The 19,739-nt window shown below is 53.6% G+C and overlaps 7 protein-coding genes across 7 annotated transcripts; 3 read left to right on the top strand and 4 right to left on the bottom strand.

Moving 5' to 3' along the window:
* Window positions 1–596: 596 nt before the first annotated feature.
* AYO21_10262 (hypothetical protein) lies at window positions 597–2,102 on the bottom strand (the record flags this gene model as incomplete). Its single annotated transcript, XM_022660184.1, has 1 exon — window positions 597–2,102. One exon carries the CDS (start codon window positions 2,100–2,102, stop codon window positions 597–599), a length of 1,506 nt encoding a protein of 501 aa, XP_022507538.1.
* Window positions 2,103–2,446: 344 nt separating this feature from the next.
* AYO21_10261 (hypothetical protein) lies at window positions 2,447–4,025 on the top strand (the record flags this gene model as incomplete). The annotated part of the gene is made up of 2 exons (XM_022660183.1): window positions 2,447–3,534; window positions 3,722–4,025. The coding sequence occupies 2 exons, from the start codon at window positions 2,447–2,449 to the stop codon at window positions 4,023–4,025; spliced, it is 1,392 nt and encodes a 463-aa protein (XP_022507537.1).
* Window positions 4,026–4,858: 833 nt separating this feature from the next.
* Window positions 4,859–5,797, bottom strand: AYO21_10260 (TATA-box-binding protein; the record flags this gene model as incomplete). The annotated part of the gene is made up of 4 exons (XM_022660182.1): window positions 4,859–4,875; window positions 4,928–5,342; window positions 5,395–5,482; window positions 5,544–5,797. The coding sequence occupies 4 exons, from the start codon at window positions 5,795–5,797 to the stop codon at window positions 4,859–4,861; spliced, it is 774 nt and encodes a 257-aa protein (XP_022507536.1).
* A 3,108-nt stretch (window positions 5,798–8,905) lies between these two features.
* On the bottom strand, window positions 8,906–10,720 carry AYO21_10259 (hypothetical protein; the record flags this gene model as incomplete). Its single annotated transcript, XM_022660181.1, has 1 exon — window positions 8,906–10,720. The coding sequence occupies one exon, from the start codon at window positions 10,718–10,720 to the stop codon at window positions 8,906–8,908; it is 1,815 nt and encodes a 604-aa protein (XP_022507535.1).
* Window positions 10,721–11,261: 541 nt separating this feature from the next.
* Window positions 11,262–12,134, top strand: AYO21_10258 (hypothetical protein; the record flags this gene model as incomplete). Its single annotated transcript, XM_022660180.1, has 1 exon — window positions 11,262–12,134. One exon carries the CDS (start codon window positions 11,262–11,264, stop codon window positions 12,132–12,134), a length of 873 nt encoding a protein of 290 aa, XP_022507534.1.
* Window positions 12,135–13,106: 972 nt separating this feature from the next.
* Window positions 13,107–14,123, top strand: AYO21_10257 (hypothetical protein; the record flags this gene model as incomplete). Its single annotated transcript, XM_022660179.1, has 1 exon — window positions 13,107–14,123. The coding sequence occupies one exon, from the start codon at window positions 13,107–13,109 to the stop codon at window positions 14,121–14,123; it is 1,017 nt and encodes a 338-aa protein (XP_022507533.1).
* A 465-nt stretch (window positions 14,124–14,588) lies between these two features.
* Window positions 14,589–19,335, bottom strand: AYO21_10256 (hypothetical protein; the record flags this gene model as incomplete). Its single annotated transcript, XM_022660178.1, has 2 exons — window positions 14,589–19,228; window positions 19,284–19,335. The coding sequence occupies 2 exons, from the start codon at window positions 19,333–19,335 to the stop codon at window positions 14,589–14,591; spliced, it is 4,692 nt and encodes a 1,563-aa protein (XP_022507532.1).
* Window positions 19,336–19,739: the final 404 nt, after the last annotated feature.

The following is a 19,739-nucleotide window of genomic DNA, read 5'->3' as shown; positions in this document are numbered from 1 at the left end:
GTTGTATCTCCCCCCAGCATCTCATCCAGGAGGATTTTGGGTGACGCATCCGCTGGGGCTTTCTTAACGCACGGCCCTCAAGCGAGGAACCGATCGGCTTTTCTTGATGGCTGGGTCGAAGGATCGATGAGGGGAGGTGATGTAAGTACCACGAAGTCATGTACGAGTATGAATTTGGGTACGAATTGTGTGATAGGTTGATAGGTGGTAGGTCGACGACCAGAAGTACATACCATGGGTAGGAACACGTGCCCACCAACCATACCTATTTGTTGGTCCTGAGGACTAAAGTACAACACCTGGTTGACCCCCTCCCAGTGCAGCTCCCCTCCTTTTCTCCTCAGCCTCGCCTCGCGGTACTTGGTACATGCCTTCTCACTTCTCACTTCCTACAGCGTCAATGAAATTCCACTGCGGACAAGTACCGGATACCTTGACTTAAGAAAGACCAAAAAGACCAGGGGCTAGAGTTGAATTAGTCGCTTTGCGCTGCGTTGTACATGGTGAATTACAATATCTTACTTTAGCGATTATCTCCTCTCTCTATCCCTAGAACCCCTCTCTCTAATTCCCTTCTTATATTGTCTTCGTTCAATTCAATTCCTGCGAAACCATCCTCCCGTCCGCCCTTGGACCTGCTGCTCGCTTTGACTCGAATCCAAATCCTTTACAATATTCTTCGTTGCACCTGTCTTCTTATGCTCCCCATCTTCTGCCTCACTTCCACGTCTCGGCCTCGGTCTCGGCCTGAGCACGTACTCATACGTCGTCCCAAAATGATATCTCCTCTTCCGCTCCACAATCAGACCGCTATCCCTGATGATTTGGTCAATGTCTTTGTTCCACCAACATCCATAGTGATCAGCGTGCATTTTGGCACCGTTGTCCAGGACCCGGTTGATGAATCCGAGGTACGACCGGCCATGTTCGAGGAGGAGAATCCTTCCTCCCAGGTCACCTCCATACTCTGCAACCAGTGCATCCTCGTCTTCTTGCTGCCTCTTCTGCTCTGGGTCCGGGACAACACTCCGTTTGCCGAGATCCTCGAGACGTTGCCGAGATTCCTTTTCGATAATCTTCGCGTCGACCCCCTGGCTCTTCTCCCCGGGTTGTCTGCACAGTTCTCCCAACTGCCTCAAAAACGCCACCGGGTTAGTCTCGCTGCAGATCCCCATTGTTTGAATGATCGTGTCAAACCCCCCTTCTGGCCGCTTGATCAGGCCCTTGTCGCCGGCGTCACCAACCACGAACTGCACAGGTCCCGAAAACCGTCTATTCTCCTTGGCCTTCTCCTGCAACCTCTCAAACTTCTTCTGCGCCTGTGACAGCATCACCCCACTCAAATCGTTAAAGACCAAGCTCCGCACTCTCTTGTCCTCAGGAGTGACCAGTGGGTCCAGGCGGTACAGCTCCATATTCCTCCCCGTCCCGGCACTCACCTCCAGCACATTCCCCCGCGCCTCTCTGCACAGCTTCTCCCTCTTACTCCGCAAAAACATGAGCTTCTCGGACAACTCGACCTCGTCGTCAAAGTTCCTCGAGAGGTCCAGCCACCGGGACGAGACGTCGGCGTTTTGCGGGAGATCGAGACGCTCCGACTCCCTGACAGACCGCGCGTAGGACATGTACGTGTAGGCGACGTAGGTGGAGAGGAGGAAGCCAAACAGCGACGTGACCCAGAAGTACGTGTTGGAGGACATGTGGATGCGCTGCCTCCTGTTCCTGGCCGCGAGCGCGTCGAGCGCATCCTGGGCGGTGGCGCGGTCCAGGAGCGTTGGTCTGGGTTTGTGTTGCGATTGGGACTGTACTACCGGACGAGGGATGTTGGGGTTTGGGAGGGTCTGCTTCGTTGTAGAGGAGGTGTGTCTGCGCCGCGAGGAGGGGAGGTGGAAAGAGGACCTATATGCGGTTCTTCTCGCAGCGGCCTGTAAAGGCTCTGACAGCACAGATACAGGCCGCCGGACTGGCTGCGAAACAACAAGCCGTCGCTGATTGAGGCATGTAGACGTGGAACGAGCAGCCGCTGTGCGCTTCGCAGCAATGGAGAGTGCGAGGTGCGGAATCCTCGAACACTCGAGATATAGCCTTCCGACCTCCGCCATGAGTACTCGCGCTTAAAAATCAACGGCCCATCTCTGTTGGGGCTTTCCAGACCTGAGGAACGATATGTACTGTCCAACATTGAACTGCGCCCAAAAATCGAGATGCTTGTGCTCTCCTTTTAGCCGAGATTGATCCGACCTCGGGCTTCAAAGGGCGCACGCCGTCCAGACTCGCCAACTCTCTTCTGCGGAGAACGACGTCAACTTTGGTTAACCGGGTCAAGGTGGGCTAAGAGGACCTCGTATCTCGATGTGCTGCGGTCGGTAAGTTCAAGGATTCTCTTTGATCTGACAAAGCAGATATATATATACACATATACAGGTCTGGTCTCCTCCCTCCCCTAATGTCTAACGCCTCAGTTCCGCAGCACATATTGATCATAGGCGCTGGCGTCTTCGGTCTCTCCACGGCGCTCTCGCTCCTCTCCAACACCACGTATAATGGTACCCGCATAACCATCATCGACGGCTCTCCCTCCTTGCCGAACCCCTCGGGCTCTTCTGTCGACGCGAACCGCATCGTCCGCGCCGACTACGCTAACAGACACTATGCTCGGCTAGCCTCTGAGGCGCAACGGCTCTGGCGGGACACGAGGGCGGAAGCGTGGGGAGGGGAAGGCAGATATCACGAGCCCGGGTTCGTGCTGACGGCCGATGAAGACAAGGACGCATACTTACAAGAATCTCTGAGGAACGTGAGGAGACTAGCACAAGAGAACCACGGCAACGTAGACCTGAGCAAGATCCGGGAATTGCGTGGACATGACGAGATTCGAAAGGCGACCGGTTACGACAATGTAAGCGGGGACCATGGCTACGCCAACTTCAACTCAGGATGGGCCGATGCCGAAGCGTGTGTCGCTTATGCCCTGAAGAGAATTCGGCGAGATGGTGCCGGCCGTGTAACCGTCCGCCCAGGCGCACAGGTCGCCAGGCTCGTCTTCTCCGGAGACGATTGCCAGGGCGTGGAATTGGCTGGAGGGGAACAGATCCAGGCAGACCTGACCGTGTTGGCGGCCGGTGCGTGGAGTCCCAGCCTCATCGACCTTCAAGGCCGATGTCTGGCCACCGGGCAGACCATGGCATATCTGGACATCACTCCTGAAGAACAGGCGGCGATGGCTGACCGGCCGACGATCATGAACATGAGTCGGGGGATGTTTGTCATTCCCCCACGAGGGAACGAACTCAAAATCGCACGACACGGGTACGGATACCGAAACCCAGTGAAAATATCCAGGGCGATCATCGACCCTCGTGGTGACAACTCGAACGGCGTCGACCCGGGGTACGTGCACGTCAGCGTCCCCAAAGTTGGCATCCCCATTCCGCGCGAAGCTGAAGAAGCCCTGCGAGAAGCCCTTGGCGAGATTCTGCCTCATATGGCAGACAGACCATTCACGCGCACGCGGATATGCTGGTACTGCGACACGTAAGTGATTCACTGTTTTTTTCGTACCTGTTTTTGGCTGCCCACTGTACTCGTACTTGTAGTAGCCAGCCGCTCTACTCTATTGTACCGCGAAGCAACACTGGGGCCAACAACCTCACTCGCTCAACTCTTCCTCCCTACCTTGCTCACCTACCTACTTGCCTCATATGTACTTACCGAACCACAGCCCGACTGGCGACTTCCTCATAACCTCGCACCCGCGCCTCAAGCACCTCGTCCTCGCTACCGGCGGCTCGGGCCACGGATTCAAGTTCTTTCCCGTGATCGGGGACAAGATTGTCGCGGCGATCCAGGGCCGACTGGAACCCGAATTGGCGCACATCTGGCGGTGGAGGAGTCCGGAGGACTTGAGGGAGGAGGTCATGAAGAATGGCGGAGATGAGTTTATCGCATGTGAAGACGGGAGTCGGGCGGGGAGAAAGGGCATGATTCTCGACGAGGAGATGAAGAGGGGGACGGCGACGACATAGGAACGAGTAATGAGACATCCTCTTCTCATATGGACGTGCAGTGGCTTGGAATACTGTTACAAAAAAAAGTCCAACAGAGATGGAGGGATGAGAATTCATATTGAGCTATCATCAAGTCGTGGGCACTGCTGACCACGATCAAGGTATCGTGTCAACCCTCCTGACGTTGACTCCATCCCGAGTCCAACTCAAGCATCTTCTGCTGCTTTTCTATAACAACAATCTGAGCAGACGGGTAGGGTCTCATTTGCCCATCTGTGTAATTTTTTTTTTGGTTTCCATGACTGACAAAGTTCCACTCATGGATGGAGAACCCAAGCTTTGAAATGTTTAAGCCTCCCCTATTGGTAAAGCTGTCCGTGCGCGCTAGCCAGCAACTGGTCAATGGTGTGTTCTCTCTCACAACCACATGACCAAGCGCAGAGGAAATCGAAAAAGAGATGTTTCCACACAAGACGGTATGCGAAATCGACCAGCGCCGAATACCGTCCCCCAAGCTGATATCCCCTTTGTCGATGAGACCCAATGTCTAATAAGGTGTAAGCAGGCCGACTGCACCCGAGCCTTTTTGAGTGCCTTTGCCCCACGCAACAAAATGAAGGGATTTCGCTCAAAAACGCCATGCAATGCTCATAGATAGTCGTGACACAGGCGAAAAAGAAAGGGTAAGATTTGGTAAGTAGTTTCAGTCACGCTTGGCTTGCTATATGCAGCACTTGAGCGTGTCGGCTTTGCTGCCCGCGACAATGTGACCTTTGTCGAGGAGCGGCCGAGGAAAAGATTGAATGTTGATACAAGGTTGCCGGGAGAATCCCGTCTCGCGTAAGGCAAATCTAGACTTTGCGGAAGTCTGGCCCACGTTAGCTGACTGCTTCTGGGACAACTCGTCAAATGCCTCTCACCTGATAGTGTAGGGTAGATTTGTTCAAAGGCTTGATAGATCTCCTCACGGACCTTTGCCCCCGTGAGCACAATCTTGCCGCTGACGAAGATCAACAAGACGATCTTAGGCTTGATCATGCGGTAGATGAGACCAGGGAACAATTCCGGTTCATACGAGCTGAAGGGGTGATGCTTGGAGGCAAGACCTTCTAGTCGAATGGGGAACTTGATGTCGCATGAACCGACAATGTTCTGGATTTTGAAGTCGGTGAACTTGGCATTGAAGCCCAGTTTCTGGATGATCCGAGCGTACTTGCGGCTCGCAAGTTTCGAATCATCCTCCGACTTGGCGCCAGTGACGACCATCTTGCCAGATGCGAAGATCAAGGCGGTGGTTTTCGGGTCACGGATACGCATGATCACAGCGGCAAAACGCTGGAAGAGTCAGTAAGTGCCGGCCATCTCACGCAGCGAAGGGGATGCCTACCTTGGGATTGTACTCGGCGTTGCGAGCATGGAGTGCGATAGTCTTGAGGTCAAGACGGCAGTCCAAATTGACCGTAGCAACGATGTTTCTTCAGAGAATGTTAACCTCTGCTGACCTTGAGGAAAGGACAACAAAGGGACAATACTCACTGCAAGGTGGGCACAATACCACTCACACCAGCACCAGGCGTTGCGCCGGGGGTTTGTGGAGCCTGAATGGCGTTTCCTCCCTGCTGACCGTTGATCTTCCCATCGGCGTATGAGCCACCATTGAGGTTTTGTCCATCTTTCTCAGAGGAGGGCGGTGTCAAATCCCCAGCGCCACCGGGAAACGACAAGGACGCGGGAGAGGTGAAGGCTTTGGCCTGTTGCGCCGTGGACGGGTGAGTGGTAAGAGACTCCATGATTGCAGATGTGAGGTCTTTGATTGCGGCGCAGTGAAGCGGTCGCAGTGGATATATCCTCGTCGATGAGAGAGATCGATGAAGGATGAAAGCAGTCTGGAGAAAAATTTAAATGTTAGAGGTTAGGATGATGAATCGCCAAGTGACTTTGTGCGGGTGGCGAGGGTGCGGCAGAGAGAGGCGATCGGTCGCGTCGGTCGGTGCGAGGCTCGACTTTCAAGGTCAAAGTGAATTTCTGATTGAATTCACTTGACCAGCACGAGGTAGCCGCGGTATCAACTCGACGACGACGATGGGTCTTGAGATCGGAGAATCGACCTGAGGAAGAAAACGTAGAGAAGATGGATGCGGTGGTGTTCGTACCGAGATGTGGGAGATGAACAACTCAATGTCTCCCCTACAACACAACTGCCCTACTTCCAATTGGCAATGAGTCCCGTCGACCGATGAGGCTCTGTCTCAGATCAGGTCCGTCGAGAAACTTTTTTGGTTCGTCTGGCCTTGAGGAGCGACGACGAGGTTGGCAGAACGGAGGAGCAAGAGGAAGCAAGAGTGCGTAGATTTGCGATTGCGAATTACTAAGAGCGGAAAGTGCAGACAGTCTATTGTGGCTTGGTTTCTTTTCTTTGTTTCCTTTGTTTTTGCCCTTGTGAAGAGAGTGGCAGGGGCGCGGGTCGCAGGTGAGATCTTTGGGTCTTTGTCCAAGAACTTGCGGATCTGGTTTGCGGAGGGGTGCGCCCAAGGGAGATTTATGGTGCGACACGACTAGTGTGAGAGAGCCAGTCGATGTCAGTGTGGGAGGGAGATAGAAGGAGGATCAATCGCAGGCTGGGCAAGAATGCGCTCTGATGCCGTGCGAAGAATGAGGGGGAGGTGGATGGGAATCTGGCGGGAGGCAGTGCCAAGAACGAAAAATGTCAGGAGAAAGAGGTCGGCTGCACTTCGCGCGGAAAGAGGGCGAGGGAGGCATTTATAGTCCCAGGCCGTCGCCACAGAGAGCAGACTGGGAGCCCCGCCGGGACAGTGGCGCTACGCTACAACAGGCCTAGCTGGTGTCATCGAAATGCCCAAGCTTGCTGCAATCAAGCCCACATTTCGCCCTTACCCACCAGGAATCTGCCCAGCAACTCGCCTGTGCAGACCACTGCAGCCCCCGTGCAGCCCCCCCTGCAACCTTTTTGCGCCCTGCCCTGCTGCACCTTATCTGCCCCTTTTTTTCTCATTCCCTATGCCTCGCTGCATGCCACTCGCTGGGCATTCCTGCCTAATCCGCCCTCCCGCGCCCCCTAAACTAAGGTATGCATGATGCAACAAACACAACGTTTTTTTGCTCTCGAGTCATTCAAGAGCCTGGAAGCGTCATGGAAAGACACTGGGGAGAGTGTGAAACAGGATTTTCACCTTTTCGGAAGGAGTTGGCAGGATTGGGAAGTGAACTCCGGAAAGTGGGTCGCCCTCACGTGTTTCTTGGACGGACTCAGTGCTTCAGGCTTTTTCTGCTGGAGAGTTGTTGCAGTAACATCCGTAGTACCTCGTACCTAGGAGAGGTCGGGTTTGCCGCCGACCACATCCAGGGGTATTTTATTTGCCCGCGACATGGTCTGGCAGAGCTGTTGGAAATTCAGCAGTCAGCTGTCAAACAGACCTGCGTTTTGACAAGCGGTCGAATGCCGTTTGACTGCGGACTCCCACAATGGCAAACAACCCAAGCCAGTTATGGAATGGGTGATAAGGAAGGAGGAGAAAGAATTGTGAAGGCAAAGAAAAAGAGCAAGGGAAGAAAAGAGGAAAATGGTGAGATGCGGAAATGAGTCACGAACCTGACGCGGTTTGGGCGATCGGTAGGTCGGTTTGTTTCACATGCTGGCTTGGCATGTCGTTGGTGGCAGGGATGACGAGGCCTTGACAGCCAATCACCACCGGGAAACCGTGTCCCGAAAGGTCGCCCAAAAATCCCCCAAACCGGTGTCATTCCAGCCAATAGATTGGTGGCACTTTCCGAAAGGATCCATACGAGGCCCACCCCTTCGTGCCTTCCCAGCTCGAAAGAGCGCCAACTTTATCCGCCAACAAGTACGAGAAATTATTTGCTCTCGGAGAGCCTGCCCATTCCGGTCATGCAGCCTTGTAAGCGAAAGCCTCACACGTGCCTCATCACTAAGGCTGCAGTCTTGCCACCACACTCTATTCAAGGGTGCGACCACCACATCACGAAACAGAAAGGTGATGGATCAGTCTGGCTGGTCTCTCATTTGCCTGACACCTTGATTTGTAGTTCGTTGAGATTCGCGGTACAGAAGAACACTCAGCCGATCTAGAAAGCCAGTCCATCGAAGAGTGGGGATGAGCTCTATCCACATTAGCTACCTCCCTTGTACTTGTAGGTACTTGTACATCAACTCTACTTGTACGCCCACTTGTACTGGTACAGGGGACTTTTCGATTGGTTTGACTCGCTGGGTTTACCAAAGCCGGGGTAAATAGATAACTGCAATTTTCATTGGAGATCAAATGCTATGTTCACTTTGACTAATATGTGCAGTCAGGAAAGGTGATGGGGCTGTCTTTGTCCTATAATGCCCTCGAAAGTATGCATGTATTTCTTCTCCCTGGCACTCCATCCCTCTGTCTTCTCGCCGCCACCCCGTTGGTGTTGATAATGCGTCCAATAGCATTTCTCCTGTTGTTCAGACCCTGGTTGTTTGGGTGTGTCTATTGAAAGTCATTGCTGCCGCCAGGAATTATGGCCGTATGTTTCTGTGATGAGATCAAACCCTCAAAATCTCTCTCACACACTGCTTAGAAAAGCATAAGCCTTATAAGAAGCTGCCCAGAACTTAAGCATATCACACGCGGACCCTGCCGCGCGACGTGAGGGAGAATCCTCTGGTTGAGGCAACTGACTGGGCCGAGTCACTGCTTCTTCGTCACAATATCAATCAATAGGCCTCTCAAGTGATGCTGTAGCTTGGCCCTTCACCACCTTGGGGAGTCTGCCAGTTGATATCTTGATCTGGTACTTTGATGTCACATGTTTTGCAATGAATGCAGCTAGTAGCGTCAGTGTAAGTATGATATCGAAAAGCACCGTGCCAGGGTAAAGGGGACTTACTTCTGAGAGTTGATCTGAAACCGCACCCCGATATCTTTGGTGTCATCTTCGACATACTCATAAACACCGGCAGGACAAAACCTGTTCTCGACGCCTTTGTACTTCGGCCACTCCTTTTGCGCATGTGCATCCCAATCCTTCACCTGCAGATGCACAGGCTGATCCTCCTCGTGATTGGTTCCAGTCCGTGAGACGCTAGTCAAGATATCAAAGGTGATTTCGCCATCAGGTTTTGGATACTCGATCTTGTTGAATTGGTCGGCGGGTTTAGTGGCTGCCCAGTCGGGTTGCTTGTGCTTCAGAGTCCAGGGCATCATGCCTCGGAAGACGAAAGCCTCCAAACCAGAGTACATGATGCCACCATAAATGCCGAGAGGGTTGTGGAAAGAGGGTCGCATGTTGCGCACGGCTTTGAGTTCAGGCCAGATCCAGCTTTCCCGAAGGGCGTCCTCATAGTTGTACAGAAAGATAGTGCTTGTTTCGCTGTTGTTTGCGAGAGCCTGATACGCAGCTTCAGCAGCCAACATGCCAGATTTCATCGACGTGTGCGTGCCCTTGATCTTAGGTACGTTGAGGAAGCCAGCAGTGTCGCCGATCAGGGCACCTCCGGGGAACGCACATTTCGGTATCGATTGGAAGCCACCTTCGTTGAGAGCGCGAGCGCCATATGCAATGCACTTGCCACCTTCCAGAACGGACTTGTAAAATGGATGGAGCTTCATGCGCTGGAATTCCCCGTAGGGAGAGATCCAGGGGTTGGCATAGTCGAGGCCGACGACCAACCCCAGACTCACCATGTTTTCTCCGAAGTGATACATCCATCCGCCACCATAAACGTTCTTCGACAGCGGGTACCCCATGGTGTGAGAAATCTGCCCCTTCTTGAACTTTTCCGGTTGGATTTCCCAGACCTCCTTGAGTCCGAGCCCATATGTTTGCGGCTGGCAGTCCCTCCTCAGATCAAACTTCTTGGACACTTGCTTGGTCAGGCTGCCATGGCATCCTTCGGCCAGGAGCGTAACCTTGGCATGGAACTCCATCCCTCGCTCGAAGCTGGCTTTCGCCTTTCCATTTCGTCCCACACCTTGATCATTTGTGGCAACCCCTTTGACTGCGCCTTCATTGTTGTAGAGAATCTCGGCACCCGCGAAACCGGCATATATTTCGACGCCCACCTCTTCAGCTCTTTCACCCAACCACTTGACAAATTGACTCAGAGAAATTATGTAATTGCCTTGATTGTGCATCTGCGGAGGTGCCGGTATAGGAATTGCACTTGATTTTGTCAAGAATCGCATCTTATCTGACCCGGCAGGTGTGGCCTGCGTAAATCGATTTTCATTGTCCTCACTCAACCAGTCCGGGATCAACTCGTTTATAGCCCTGGGTTCCAGCACATTGCCGGACAGAATATGTGCCCCAACCTCGCCAGCTTTTTCCAGAACGACAACTCGAAACTCTTCATTCCCCGCGTCATTGGCCAATTGCTTTAATCGAATGGCAGCACTCAGTCCCGCTGGGCCAGCGCCGACGATGCAGACATCGACCTCATCGGATTCGCGTTCAACGGAGGCTGGGTCGAAGCCTTCGTCTTCTTCGACATCGGCGTAGCGTCGCTGCAAGCTAGCAGAAATGGATCGCCTTTGGCCTGCAACAAAAAGTGGTCGTATGGCTCGTGACAGGCTGCGACCAGCTCGACGTGAGGCGGGGGAAGCTCTGAATATCGAAGCGGAGGGTCTGGAGTAGAAACGATATTGTTGAGCAGGTGTCGCCAGCCGCAACAGAGGTCTAGGGAGGGATTTCGAGGCCATTGCGAGGTCTGGTGGTCTGTAAGATCTGGGTGCGAAGCTGGGGACGACGGTGGTTTTTGACCTGAGGCGATAGGTTTGGATGGAAATGCTTCGGCGATTGAACTTCTCGGTGCGAAAGACGTCACTATCGACAGCGGTTGGCCTCGGCCCTAGGGTTCAACCACTGCAAAAACTCTCGGCTACGAGAATCGCCCACCAATGGATGCCCCTGCAATGCAAATCAGTCTCTCCATCTGCCCGTCAAAGTCTAGCTCTGTTTTCTCTGTCAACTGTCGCCTCTGGGGCTGTCAGTGTAAGCTCTATCAAGTTCTGAAGCATTGTATACAATCTTGCAACAATGTACTTCCCAACCAGTACAATGTCTTGTAGCTGCTCTGTGCAGGGCCTTATCGGAGCATCAGGCGGATCTATGACACGCATCCCCTGCACTGCCCGCTAACTCCGGATAAGGTGAGCCCTCGATTTAATGTACTTTAGTCATGCGGTGGCTTTATCCAGGTACTTCATCCTCTTTGTGCTTTTCTACCCAGTAACTATCAAAATGACAGCCTATGCACGTGTGGGTGCCTGTACAGGATCCAACAAAGGGATCGGACTTGCCATTATCCGCCAGCTCGCACTCCAGTATCCGCACTCTCCACTGAACAGCGGCCCCTTACTCATCTACCTAACTGCGCGGAACGAAGACAAGGGGAAGGCGGCTCTGGAGTCTATCAAGGCAGATCCCCAACTAGAACACGCAAAAGCTTTGAGATCTCATGGAGGGCTCACGGATGTGAAGTTTCTCCAACTGGACATCGACAGCAAGCAGAGCATCGAGGAGTTTGCAGGCAAGATCACGCAAGAACACCCCGAAGGCATAGATTTCTTGATCAACAACGCCGCCATCGCGATGGATGGATTCGACGAAAACGTGGTCCGGAAGACTCTGCACTGCAACTATTATGGGACGTTGGATGTCACGCAGAAACTGCTACCACATATCAAGGATGGCGGCAGACTGGTCAATGTGGCCAGCACGGCAGGCTCACTGGACTCCAGGTACTCGAGGTCCATTCGATCTCGATTCTTGCACGCAAAGACACCCGAAGAGATCACCCAACTCATGGAAGAGTTCTCGACGGCGGTGTCGAACGGGACTTACCAGAAGAATTGGCCCGAATCTGCGTACGGTGTCTCGAAAGCTGGCGTGATAGGAATGACAGTGGCGATTGCGAGGCAGACTGCGCAAAAGGGTAGCAAAGTCCTGATCAACAGCTGTTGCCCAGGCTACGTCAACACGGACATGACCAAAGGAAGGGGAGTCAAGACGCCCGACCAAGGAGCGCAGACGCCCGTCTTGTTGGCCATTGGAGACATTAAAGGTGCCAACGGGCAATTCTGGTCGGAAAAGAGGGTCATCAGCTGGGAGTGACGGACTCTATAGAGGTTCCTGTCCTGCCCTAGTATAGAGTTGGCTGGCAGAAGAGGCCCAAATCGCAAATTCCAACCATCTTCTGATACCATGGCTTCGTGGGCATCATGGACGTATATACAACAGAAAACAAAGACGGGTTGAGCTCTACGTGCATAAATGAACATGAGAGAAAGACCGAATTCCGAATCTTGGTCCGTCCATCGCCGTGCCTTTGTCCGCCGAGGATTTGTTTTCTCCGACCCCGTAAGCAACCTACATCCATCCCTGCATCTGGGGAGCTGGAACGAGCCTCATAATCCAGCTTCAACGTACAACCGCACCATTTCGCCCGAACAGTAGTGACGAATCTGTCCACTTCTATTCTGATTGGACACAAACTATCCTCCTCCGGCCTGGTCAATATAACAACCCCAACAACGAGGCCACGCTCCGTGGCGCAAAACAGCCAAGGTAAGGCAAGCTCGATGCATAAACTCGGTGTTTAGGTAAGTTTTCCCCAAGAGTGCCAGATGCATTAAATTTCGAACAAGGAGGGAGGAAATAACGAACAGGTATCTCCTCGATCTTGCAGCAAGGCGAGCATGCATAAACGTTTACTGGAGAGAAGATAGGATCCAGTGAGCGGCGCCGTGGAAAGGTTTGTTTTGGTCTTTTTGGGATATAAAAAGAGGGCATGGAAGACCTGATCTTGTCAAGACCTTGGATCTGTGTGGGTGGTGAACCTTTGGTCAAGTATAACAATACACGGGGAACAATACATACATACAGCACAGACGCCTCAAGACATCTCAGATATCTATCGCAACACTACGCTTTTTTTTTCCCTTCCATTGAAGCCAAACCTCCCCTCCCCCTATCCGGAAAGGATCACAGCCGCCCCTTTTTCCATTCATTCATCCTTATTTCTTGGTTTAAACAACACACGATCATCTCATCTTGAGAGAGAACCCCGACTACGAAAAAAAGAAAATGACAACCCGCTACGCCGAAGCGCACGTCCCATCCAAGCTTGCCGGGCCGGGCGACTCACGCCCAATAGCCCTCCAAATCATCGCGGACAACCGGCTGGAAAACGCGCTGAGCGACAAGGTCATGCTGGTGACGGGGACGTCGGCCGGGATCGGGGTCGAGACGGTGCGGGCGCTCGCGGCCACCGGGGCCAAGGTGTACGCGACGGCGCGGAACCTGGACAAGGCGCGCGCGGCGCTGGGCGACGACTTGCTGCAAAGCGGTCGGGTCGAGCTGCTCTTGCTGGACACGGCGGACTTTGCGAGCGTGCGTCGCTGTGCGGCAGAGTTCCTCGCGCGCGAAACCAAGTTGAACGTGCTGGTCAACAACGCCGGGGTCATGGCCGTGCCAGAGCGGCAACTCACGCGTGATGGCCACGAAGTGCAGTTCCAGACCAACCACCTCGGCCATTTCCTGCTGTTCCAACTCCTGAAGCCCGCGCTGCTCGCGGCGTCGTCCCCGGCATTCCAGTCGCGGGTCGTCAACGTCTCGTCCATCGGCCATCGCCAGTCGCGCATCGTCTTTGACGACCTCACCCTGTCGGGCCCCGGCGTGTACACCCCTTACAAGGCGTACGGACAATCCAAGACGGCCAACATCTACATGTCCAACGAGATCGAGCGGCGCTACAACACTCGAGGGATCCACTCCTGGTCCCTGCACCCGGGCGGGATCATCGAAACGGGCCTCGCCTCGCACATGGACGTGTCCGCCATCGTCGCCATCCCCGAAGTGCAGCGCTGCCTCAAATCCGTCGCGCAGGGCGCGGCCACCACGGTCCTCGCCGCCGTCGACAAGGAACTCGAGGGTACCGGGGGCAAGTTCCTCGACGACTGCGCAGTAAGTCCGCCCTTCCCGGAGGGCGCGACCGATGTCCTCTGGGCTCCGGGGTATGCGCCCTGGTGCTATGACGTCGACGACGCAAAGAGGTTGTGGGAGGTTAGTTGTCAAATCGTGGGCGTCGAGGATGATCAGTAGTGAACTTTCTTTGACTCCTACATGTGTACTTGGTTGGTTCTGGGCCCTGTGAGTGTGGAATGACTGGTGTTGACTGCACCTTTGCTTTGCTCTCTCCGTTTGAATTTTGGAGGATCGAGGATCGAATGCTTTCTAGCGGAACCTCCTCTTCACCATCCAGGGATTCAGATGCTACAGGACTAGATCTATAGTGTGACTTTCATCTCGCACCATTTTCCATTTTTGGATTTTTTTTTACTTACTTTCTTCTCTCTATACTACCTCTCCACTCCGTCCACTCCATCCACTCGTCCGAGATCATTCTTGCACGGCCAGTTGCTTCCTGTTGGCACTCAACCAGACCACACGTCTTCGAAGGGCTCGTCACTTCCTGGCCATTCTTCTCCTTCTCACCAGATATTGATTTGCCCGTCGTCACAAAACACTATGCCACATCGCTCTAGAGCAATGTGCCATGGCTCGCTTTTACTTGTTCCTCTTCGCCAAACCCTTCGTCACCTCCATCACCTTCTCAACCATACCAAAGACATAGCGCATCCCGAAGCTCCATTTCTTCACCCTCACGGTATAGATGAAGAAGTAGACGAGCAGCCAGTTTGAGCACACAAAGACCAGGAAGATGCCAAAGTCACGCCACTGCTCGTTCGGCTTGGTGTTCAGCGTGGCGAGATACTCCCTCCCCGTCGCGTATGGACAGTATGCGCACGTTCCGTTCGCGAGAGTGCTCACATAACCCAAACCTGACGAGTCAATGAACGGTTGCGTGTACGACTGGCAGGTCTGGCCAGGTGGGGCGTTGTAGAGCGTCGATTCACCCGGCGCACAGCGGACTGTCACGTCTTTCAATGTCGCCGCCAGCACGCCACGCAGCCACCACGTGGCCGGGTTCACGTAGTACATCCAGTACCGCCAGAACACGGGCAGCTGGCTGTAAGGCCTCACGATCCCGTTAAAGATGGAGACCATGACGAAAAAGAACGGCAGCGTGTTCGAAATCACCGTAAACGAAGGGGCAAACGCACAGATCCACTGGCCCCAAGACGACATGAAGAAGTAGAACAGCATGGTCATCAGGAACATGTACCCCGCCGTCTCGCTGTCGCGTGGCAGGCCCGTCGGATAGTACCACAGCAGCCAGTAGATGACAGCGCTGATGATGGCCGTGGGGACTTCGGCGACGACCTGTGCCGTGCAGAATGCGAACCATCCGTAAATGCGAGATGGATATTCACGCGCTTCCCACAACGCGCGGCTTTGATAGAACTTGGGAACGACACCGTTGACGATGGTGGGAGGAATGACGATGATCAGGAAAGAAGTGAAGAACCGTTCCTGCAGCGACGCAACTGAGTCGTCAAGGTCGTAGAAGGTGAAGCCGTTGAAGATGCCGATGAGGACGCTGGTGAAGAGCTTCGCATACAAATATGACGGGTCCCGCCAGTAAGAGCGGAAGGTACGCTTCGTAAGCTCGTAGGTCTGGAGTGGTATGGGAGCTGCAAAAGCGAGCTGCTCCTTGACCTCCTTCGGCGGCTCCTTGGACCGTTCTTCCTTCAGGCGTTGAATCTCCTTGAGCATGGCGGCGTTCTCTTCTGACTCAAGCCATTCTTTGTTCCAGTTGACCCGCTTTCCATCTGCTCTTCTCTTGCCTCCTTTCGCAGCCGTCTCGAGAATGAACTCGGCCACATTCTTGTTTGGTGGGCATTGGGTACCTCGTTTGGCGAAATACTCAATCACAGCCGCTCCATTCTCCCCAATGGGACCAAAGTAAAACGGGTTGCCGCCCGGGTTCAGGGCCAAGACCATATCAAATTGCTGGATCAGCATCGAAGAAGGTTGGTGAATGGTGCAGATGATGGCTTGACCCGCCTGGGAGAGTTTCTTCAGGAAGCGGACAATCGAAAAGGCAGATTGAGAATCCAGCCCGCTGGTCGGCTCATCGAGAAACAGCAGCAACTCCGGCTTCGCAGCCAGTTCCACCCCAATGGTCAATCTCTTGCGCTGTTCGACACCCAGAGAGCCGATGATGGCGTCCTCGATGTCGTGGAGTTCCAGTAATTCGATGATCTTATTGACATAGTCGAGCTTCTCCTGCTTGGGCACATGCTGATCTTGCCTCAATATCGCCGAGAACTCGAGAGCTTCACGAATGGTGGCAGCTTCATCGTGCAAGTCCATCTGTTCGCAGAAGCCGGTCCCCCGCTGAAACTCGATCCCAAGAGGACGTCCGTCGACAAGCATATCCCCTGAAACAGTGCCCGTGGTCTGCCGCTGCGAGAGGGTATTGAGCAAAGTTGTCTTGCCGGCCCCCGACGCACCCATGAGCGCAATCATAATTCCGGGTTTGACGTATCCGTTGACCCCGTTGAGCAATTTTCTCGTGCCACCTTGATATGGAACTTCGTACTGGACATTCTCCCACGTGAATACACTCTTACTTTTGGCGATGCTATCTACCATGGCGCCCGGCTCCTCCTTCATCATTTCCGAGGTGCCGCTCGAGCCCGGGTCCGCAGGTGTCACAGCCTTTTCTTCATCCATATGTTTGGTCTCTTTGCCGACCATCCTCTTTGCTTTGCGGGTTTTCTTGAAGATCAAAGCACCACCTCCCCCTCCAACAAATGAGAAGATTTCAGAAGCGAAGGCTGTGATCAATATATAAAGGACCGTAAAGGCGATGACCACTCCGAAGTTCCGCCAGAGATGTGAGCGCGAATAGCCAAAGGTATTCTCAAAGTAAGCATCGCCACTGACGCTGCTGCTGCCTAGAGTCGCTCCGGAAAGAGAACATCCTTGATAGCCCGGTTGTGCGTTGGGTCCACGGGGCACCAAGTTGGAAGGAGAGCATTCCATCAAACGACCGTGGAACTCGTTCGTCAATACTGCCTCGTACGAATATGCAACCGGATTGATGTAGAACAACCAACCAAACCAGATCACATCGCCGGTCAAAATGGTCTTTGGAATCGTATAGCCGACGAAGATGACCAAGAGATTGAGTGCGAGGCCGGAAAATCTAACCGCATCGTCAATGGTAGGACTCAAGGCTGCAAACATCCGATAGAGTGCCGTAATGCAAATCGTACTGATGTACACGAAAAGGAGAGTGATGAAGAACTTGCCCGCATCGACATCGAGATTAGCCATAAAGTAGAGCACTACCGTGAAGACGACCGCCTGGACCGCGACGACCGGCAGGTCGAGAACGACTCTAGCGATAACCACAGCGCTAGGCCGATAGAACGCATAGTCGCGATGTCGTTCGATCACGACACGGCCGCTGACCGCCCTCACCAACTCTGTCAGTTGTAACCAGCCAAGGAACAGAATGGAAAAGAAAAGAGCGCCACCTCGAGAAAATGCGCCGCTGGTGTCGAGGCTTTCTCCATAGAATAAGGACCCGACGATCAGAGCGTTTGAAATGATAATGAAGGCCTTGGTGTACAGCGTCGACTTGTCACCCCAGAAAAGCCAGAACTCGCGCAGTGTACAAGCCATAACTTGCCGCCAAAAGGAGACGGTGTAGCTGGACCGGGGTGAGATGAGTTTACTGTTGCTCTTTTGTTCCTGAACGGCTGCCTGGAATTGTCTGGTATCGGAGCAATTGGAAGCCTTGATTTCCTTTTCGTAGCTTTCGACATCGGCGAGCACCGCTCTGTAAATGTCCGATTTGAGATACGCCGCCTCCAACTCTTGTGCAGTTTTAGGTGTCGAAGCTTCCATGCCACTTCGGAATTGCCGCTCGTTAGGGTCGCCCACTGAAGTCAGGAAGTCTGCTGTGGTTTGTCGATCGGGGCAATGGAATCCCAGGTCAATGAAATACTGGCGTGCTTGCTTCGCCGGACCTTGGTAGATCATGCGGCCTTGTTCGATGACCAAGACCTTGTCCATGAGCTCATAGATGCCCTCACCTGCCTGGTAGAGAGTGACAAAGGTCGTTCGATTCGAAATGTCAGTCATGACGCGGAGCGACTTTGCATAATCCAAAGCGGTGGAGGCATCCAAACCACGCGTCGAATTGTCCCAACAGACCACCGTTGACTTTGTTGCCAGGGTCTCCGCGATACCAACTCGTTTTCGTTCACCCCCGGAGACACCTCGTATGTACTCGTTTCCCACTAAAGTGTCTCTTGTGTGGGAGATGCCAAACATCTTCAAGAGCGCGTCGATGATGATGGGGATGGTGTTCGCATCCTGTTTCTTGGTCTTGTTCATTAACGCAAACTTCAAAGTCTGCCACACGGTCAAAGTAGGGAGGTGCTGATCGTCTTCGGGATTGTAGTTGACTTCGCCGCGGTAGCTTCTCTTTTGTTCTTCGGCCGAGATGCCCCCGTAGGTGACCAGGCCTTCAACACCAGCGAAGGTTTCCCTTTGGTTGGCAATGACCTTGAGAAATGTGGAACAGCCTGACCCTGGACGACCGAGCACCAGCATCATCTCGCCATCGCGGACACTGCCAGTGAAATTGTGGATCAAATCTCTGGTCAGAGGTGGCTTGCCGAATTTCAAAGCAGGGACAAATCTGGTCACGAGACGGTAGAGGTCAGGTCCAAAGGTGCCCACGATTGCCTCTGGCAGGGTTTTTGTGAAGGTTGCTTGAGCGCCCACTCCCTTGACGGTCAGGTTCTTGAACACTACTCCCACCTTCTTGGCCGACTCCCCTGCCTCGGTGCGTTTCTCGAAATGACCATCCTTGAGGAAAGCGCCCAGATCCAGGTCATCCTCCTCGACCGGTTCCGGGCCTGCCTCCTTGTCCCAGGTCGCATCGGTGGCCTCACTGCTGGCTCTTGAAGCGATTGTGCGGGTCCGAGCCATCGACGGTCGAGATCGAGCTCTGGAGAGCCAAGTCCTCGCTTTTTCGGCACCGGAATCACGGGTTGCGGTACGTTGCAGGCTAAGTCTGGAGATCTCCCTCCGGATCTCCTCAAACTGGGCCATAGCCTCTTCTCGGCTGACAGGGCCTCCGATATCGCGTTCACCCCATGTCCCCTCGCGCTCCTGGCTCTGACTTCTCGAAGGCTCGCCGGACCCATGCGGCGAAGGCACTGCGCTTGTATCCTGCGAGAGCTCCCCGGGTAAGGCGACATTGTGCAAGTTTGCGAGAGGTTCTGTGCAAGTTAGCGCTCTGACAAATGTTGACGCCTTGGATCAAGGAGAACTCACCGTCGTGGCCGTACCGCCTACGGAACATTTCTCCACTGTGCTGGTTGAACATCTTGCCTCGTTGTCTTCTTGAGATCTGTGGGAGGTGAAGTCCTTTGTGAGTAGGTTAATATGCAGATGACCCTTGTCCCTCGTCAAAGGTCAATTAACTCTCAGGTCAAATGCTTTGTAAGTGGTCCGGTAGGTCGGACCGACGGACCGGAAATTGTTTTGAAACAAGGCTTTGAACCGCAAAGATAAAGAGAACGACGGTCGTGAAAAGGCTTGGAAGGGGGGAGTTAGGTGACGAAGATATTGAAGTAGAGTGAGAGGAACAGAGTGGAAGCGAACGAATGGAGATACACGGCGACAGTCGGCCCTACACCGCTAGGTTTCACAGAGGCACACTGTATCTAGAGAATTAATCCACACCAATGGCAAGTTGAGGGCCGGACATTACGGAGCTCAACAAGTAAC

The sequence above is a fragment of the Fonsecaea monophora genome (genome assembly GCF_001642475.1).
Source record: "Fonsecaea monophora strain CBS 269.37 chromosome Unknown Scaff114, whole genome shotgun sequence".
NCBI lineage: Eukaryota > Fungi > Ascomycota > Eurotiomycetes > Chaetothyriales > Herpotrichiellaceae > Fonsecaea > Fonsecaea monophora.
The sequence above is the reverse complement of the archived record's forward strand: the minus strand, read 5'-3'. Positions and strand labels throughout refer to the sequence as shown.